The sequence below is a fragment of the Morone saxatilis genome, unplaced genomic scaffold, assembly GCF_004916995.1.
Source record: "Morone saxatilis isolate NCDOM2014 unplaced genomic scaffold, NCSU_SB_2.0 Contig17, whole genome shotgun sequence".
Lineage (NCBI taxonomy): Eukaryota > Metazoa > Chordata > Actinopteri > Moronidae > Morone > Morone saxatilis.
This window is the reverse complement of record NW_023339729.1, coordinates 25,812,656-25,818,871: the sequence shown is the minus strand read 5'-3', so window position 1 is coordinate 25,818,871 and position 6,216 is coordinate 25,812,656. Positions and strand designations below refer to the sequence as shown.

The following is a 6,216-nucleotide window of genomic DNA, read 5'->3' as shown; positions in this document are numbered from 1 at the left end:
CAGCCCCTCCAGTCTGTCTGTCTGTCTGTCTGTCTGTCTGCCTGCCTGTCTGCCTGCCTGTCTGAGAGCAGTGAACCTACCTGCTGAAGCCGTTCAGTAAGGCCACAATCTCCTGTCGAGTCAGCTGGAAACCTTTAGAGGGGCTGTGTTCAGGAAGGTTCTGGATCTCCCTCTCAGAGAAGAGGATCTTCAGGGCTGTACCGAGACCCTGAGTCTGCACACGACACACAGGAGGACGGTCAGGAAGAGTTTACAGTAACAGTAACAGAAAACCAACAACAGTTTTAGGAAAATAAAACGTGAACCCTCTGAGCACAAATATCAAATATCCAGAGAGGTCAACGGTTTCCTGCAGAGAGTCGGATGAGAAGGTCGATATGTACGGTTAATATGACGCTACACCGACAGCAGTGGGTTAGCTTAGCTTAGTACAAATACTGGAAACGGGGAAACAGCTAGCCTGGCTCCGTCCAACGATAACAACCCACTGACTGGTAGGGCGGCTCGATTGCCGCAAAAATCTTAAGCACGATGGTTTTTGTCAATACTGAGATCACGATTAATCAACTTTTTTAAACTTCAAACTTTAAAAAAGTGTCTTTTTAAGAGTCGATTGTCAAAAACAACAAGATAAATGCAATAAATACAGAAGCGTCATGGGCTTAATTTTGTTTTATATACATTTACAATAAAAAGTCAAAATGAATAAAATAAAGTCATTATTATAAGATAAATAGTTGAAATTATATCATAAAAAGTCATAATGTAACATAAAAAGTCTCGGTTGTAAATGAGATTTGAATTAAACTGTTTTGATGTTGCTTTGAGGTTATTTTTCTGAACATAAACACACAACAGAGTCTGTAACGCGGCTCACCTGCAGTTTCCCCCACAGTCGACATTTACTGCAGCCGACGCAGTCCATGATCCTGGAGATGTTCTTAAAATGGAGGCGAAACTCCTCCTGAAGGGTCAGAGAGAGGAGACAGAGCAGTCAGTTTATCTCAAAAACATTTCACAGCGTTCATATAAGATGTGAATATATATATTTTAAAGGTTACGGAGGATGAATGCTCGGCTGTTTGCACACACTAAAAGCCTTCTGGCTCCTCTGCCTCACTGCTCATTAAAAGGAGAGCAAACAAGAATAAAAGACACCTGCTCGCACACAGAGAGCGTCAGTCTCCGTGTGTGCGAGCAGGTGTCAAAGGTTTTGGTTTTACCTTTAATGTTTTGGCTTCAATTTTGTGTCCGGCAAACATGGACTTCTCATCAAAGTGCATTGGGAAAGCTCTGGAAGACAAAAAGCAGCTGTTAGTCTTACAGTAACAAGCAGTGAGAAATGTTCAGTTTGTAACACAACTCTGCTGCGACTGAAGGAGAGTAGTCAGTAAACAAGTAACAGTAAAGCTACGCAGCCAGTTTCTTCCAGTCTCTTCTGTGTGTTTATAATAAAGTTTATGAAAACAAAAACAAATAAATCATTCCATCCAACATTCTGCTGACCACACCGACATTCTGTTGGAACATTAGTTTGGTCAACAGGTTCTCAGAATCACATTTATGTCTGGAAGAGACTTCAGTGCAAGAACAAGATTTCAAGCTTTGGTTAGATGGCAGGAAAGTGCGGCGTACAGCAGAAAATCTGCAAGCTCTCCAATCTCCTCCAAAGAGAAAAACACTTACGAGCAGAGGAGCAGCTGAAGGCCACTGAGAAAGAAAACGCCCATCGGACAGAAACTGACAGTCTGAAAGAAACCATCAATCAGCATGTCAATAAATTCAAGACCCTGGAGGCAGAGAGAGACATCTTGCTTCAAGAGGCAGACTTCCATACTGCGACCCTCAAGGACATCATTGTTGAGTGCCACTCTGAGAAGGCTGAAAAACAGTCCATTAGAAAGGAAAAGGATGTTCTGCAGAAAGAAGTTCAGCAACTGAAGTTGCAGCTTCAAAGAGAGAGAGAGATGCACTCCCAGGAGCAGCTGAGACACTCTGAGCAGGTAAAGGTCCTCTGTAAAGACATCTGTGACCTCCAGGAGCAGCTTCAGACAGAGTGTGCAGACTCATTTGTCCCTGAACTTGATGAACCTCAAAAGGAAAGTGATGTCTGCACCCAGGAGGAGCCCAAGACCTCTGAAGGGAGCAACGTCCTGCACAAAGACACCAGTGAATTAGTCCAGAAGGGATCAGGCTGTGTGGACATGTTTGATCTCCTACTTAATGCTTTGGTGAGAGAGAACCTGAGCTTATTTAGTCCTGAAGAACAAGTTCAGATGACCTGCAGAGACAGCTTGTCCAAAAAGGATGAGGCTGAGACTGCAGAGGATGTCACTGTGATTCAGCAGGAGGATAAAAATCAGGATCCTGCTGACGTTAAGGAGAAGCTCCGAACCGAGGACTCAAGCTGTCTAGATACGCTTGAGCTGATACTTGAGGCTCTGGAGAGGGAGGACAAGCTCTTCATAACTCAGACTGAAGAACTTCAGACGAGCTGCAAAGTGAAAAGGGTGACCTTCAAAGATTTGCCCGAAAAGGACGAGGCGCAGCAAGTGGATGAAGTTCAGGATCCTGCTTCACTGGTGCAAAAAGAAAATGGCGTTTGCACTCAGGAAGAGACAGAGAGCTCTGAAGGGGAAAACATCATCCAACAAGAAACAGGCGAAAACGATTTTAAGTGTCAGAATATGCTCGACCACAACCTCAAATCTGTGGAGAGCCAGAACAAGGCCTCGAGCGATGAGGTGGAGCAGCTTAAAATGCGTTTTGAAAGCACGGCTGAAAAGTACCAAGCAGAGAGGAAAGAAAAAGAGTTCCTGAAAAAAGAAATCCAGGAGCTCAACATCAAACTCAGGAACCAAATGGATGTGTACAGGGAGCAGCAGCTGAATGCCTCTGAGAGGGAAAAGGTCCTCTGCCAGGAAATAAATGACCTCCAGCAGACGATCCAAAAAGGACGCGATGAGGACAGCGAACTCCAAGCCTGGGAGAAGGAGAAGAAGGCCTACCTTGAAGAGATCGAAGACCTGAAACTGTGTTACGAAGGAAAAACCTTGAGATTCCAGGACATGTTCAAGAAGTTAAAGGCAGAGAAAGATCATAAGGAGGCCATTAAGGAGGAACAGTTCAAAATAATCCAGGTGCTCAACCGTAAGGTGAAAGAGCAGCTGGATCTCTGCATCCAGCAGAAGATTTGGTTCTATGAAAGGGAGCACATGATTTCCCTGAAGCTGGAGGAGCTGGAAGAAAAGCTCTCGTGTTACAAGAAAGAGGTTCGCCCAGAGGACGCCGACGGGTCCAACACAGAGGTGACGACTGATGACAAAGCTTCTGGGAGTCAGAAAAAGAAGAAGAAGTGCAAAGGATGGAAGAAATTTGCCGGTAACATCAAACCCTGGCACTGGGGTAAAAAGTAGAAGATGAAAGGTTTTCTGCTTTACAGATAAAACTACTTAACTGAAAAAATAAACACATTATCTGATTCAACCACTGAGACGATCTGTACTCACTCAGTTAGCTGCTGTACAAACCTCGGGGCTCATTTATCGATATATATATTCATGTTCCCATTTAAGGAATATTTTCCTGTTAATTTTATACCTTAGGAGCTTCTTTATTCCTGATATTCAGATCAATGTTAAATACACATGAAAGGAATAACTTTATAGTGAGACCCTTTTGTAAATTGTGAAGGCAGAAGTAGCACATTCATTATTTTACAATTGAAAAGTTAATTTTATAAGTAATAAAACAAAGATTTTCTCAGTTGAACACATGCAGGAGTTTTACTGTTTCAGACGCAGACTGCTTGGTGTGGTATGACCAGAACCTTATGGTGGCTAACGCTCACAAATTGTAGATAAAAACTGCTGTGATGAGTCACTTCTCTGACTTTATGACTTCAGATACGGTTGTGCTATGTTTTACCATTAATCACCAACTGTGGCAACTTCTGTGGCAACTTCTGGCGGTTTAACCAAAGTTACTTTTGCTAATAAAAACAGTTATTATTACATTTTACTTTAAAAGGACCACAAACAAGCTCCTCTTACCTGATCTCATTGAAGACCTGTAGCAGCAGGTCCTTCGTGGCTCCGTCTTCCTGCGAGTTTCCAGTGTACAGGTTGATGAACGCCCGTTCGAAGTACGGCGCCACCTTGTAGAGCGCCCGCAGCTCGATCAGGTACAGGAAGTAAAGGTTCTTCAGCCGCCGTGTGCCCTCGCCCTTTGTCTCCGCCGTGTCGAAGCGCTGCCGAAACTCCTGAACGTTTGGACCCCAGACCGACCGGCCCCAGCCCTCTGAGGAATCCAACAACAGTTTACTACATGATACGACACTTTATTTTACATTTGATAGACTTGAGAGTAAACGAGCTTCGTTAAGATCAGGCTGTCGTACCGTCCAGCAGGTACTCGGCACACAGGTGGATGTTGATGCTGGTGTGGAGGCCTGAGATGAGTCGGTAGAAAACTCTCTTCTCTAAACACAAACCTGGACACAGACAGAGAGAAAGTTAATGAGGACATGTTTTATTCATCAAAGTAATTAACTACTAACTAAACTAACTAACGAATCAAAAAGAAGGTTTTAAGATGAAAACGTATCCCCGATAATGACAAATGTTCAATTTGTTTTTAAAATTATGAGTTAAAAAGCAAAAATTATGACTTGCCATGAGGATATTTTTTTATTTTATTGTTTTATCTTATTTTTTATTTTACAAGTGGAAACGGGCTTCCATACTTCTGATTAAGTCAAATAAACCAAGAGAGCAATGAGGTTGATATGTTAACTGAGACACTGTCTGTCTGTGACCTTCAGATATTCAACGTTAGAGTAAGAAAGTTGTTTGTTAACTAAAAGGTATAAAAAGAATATATGTTCCTGGAGGAATATGTGAGAACTCACCTTCAAGCCACTTGTAGAAACCCTCTCCTGCAACGTGAGAACAAAATCAGTGTTTGTTTTTTTTACAACACGGCTAAAAATAAATTCACATGAAGACGTGTTTAGTTTTACTCACCGTCGTCGTCTCCTGAACACAGAAAGACAGACAGAGAACAAAGCTCAGTCAGATCTATTAATGAACACAAGCCTCTGCAACAACAGCTGCAGTTTTAACTTATTCTACAGCAAAAATAACAAATCTGAACAGAAAAATTATTCATTTCAGTCGTTTCTGCCCCTGATAAATACCCTAAATGAACATCACATTAAACTAAAATAACTGACTATCTGGTCAAAGAATAAGTGAATACAGTTATAATTCTGAGCAGTTTGATCCACTTTTAGTTTGTTCAAAGTGAGCAGTTATTGATTTTTTCAGACTCACCTCTGCTCGGAGCCAGAGGGTTCAGAGGTCGGTACACTGATCTGGGCCTGATGACCACAAACAGAAAGATTATTATTATTAATAATCAATCATCACGAGTTTAGAGTGAGACTGGATGCAGAGAAGAATACAGTATGGAAACGTATCATTTAATTACATGAAACATTTTTATATCTTATAAAGAAAAGTTTCTTCATCTATATTTGCTTTAAGAATTGAAATTCTTAATAATCTATTGGATCCTGTGTTTCAGCAGCATATTGCCAGAAAAAGACAAACAGGATCGAAATCACAGTGTGTGTGTGTCTCACTTGAAGCAGTTTTCCTCATAGATGCTGTTCCAGACTCTCCAGGCTGAAGGACCCTTGTATCCAGTGAACCGCTCCGGATTCAGCAGCAGATCCACGTACTCTGAATCTGGAGAGGTTTCATCTAACACACACACACACACACACACACACACACACACACACCTTTAATGGATTAAAGCATCACTACTATCAGCAACATAAAAGTCTGTTCTACAGTCTCATCAGAAGAAAGATGTTTGTCCTGCAGGCGGAGCTAGAGGTCATATCATCATATCAATATCATCATATCACGAGGTCATTACCATCTAAAGGAGACTGAGAGGAAGTTTCATGCAGATTTCCTCATTAGATTTGATACCTCTGTGTTGGTGGTGTTAGTTTAAGGCAGTGTGGTCAGTATGTGATATTGAGCTGTACGCTGTGTTGTCAGTGAAAGCATCACGCAGAGGAAATCCTCACCATCCAGCTCGCAGAAGTTGTCCTGAGCGTCATCGTGTCTCGCCCAGTCAGCGAACGCCTGTTTACTCTGGTTACTGAAAGAGGAAAGAATTAAATACAATAAATTATATATA

The 6,216-nt window shown here is 42.0% G+C and overlaps 1 protein-coding gene across 1 annotated transcript in view; it reads right to left on the bottom strand.

Annotated features, from left to right (window-relative positions):
• Positions 1–80: 80 nt before the first annotated feature.
• Positions 81–6,216, bottom strand: part of ero1b (endoplasmic reticulum oxidoreductase 1 beta) — a gene marked incomplete at both ends in the record, with an annotated part of 17,542 nt that continues 11,406 nt past the window's right edge. The window contains 10 exon segments of the mRNA XM_035659678.1: positions 81–214; positions 878–964; positions 1,224–1,293; positions 4,053–4,299; positions 4,400–4,492; positions 4,910–4,936; positions 5,025–5,036; positions 5,334–5,380; positions 5,645–5,765; positions 6,104–6,177. Of these exon segments, the coding sequence (XP_035515571.1) occupies positions 81–214; positions 878–964; positions 1,224–1,293; positions 4,053–4,299; positions 4,400–4,492; positions 4,910–4,936; positions 5,025–5,036; positions 5,334–5,380; positions 5,645–5,765; positions 6,104–6,177 (912 nt within the window).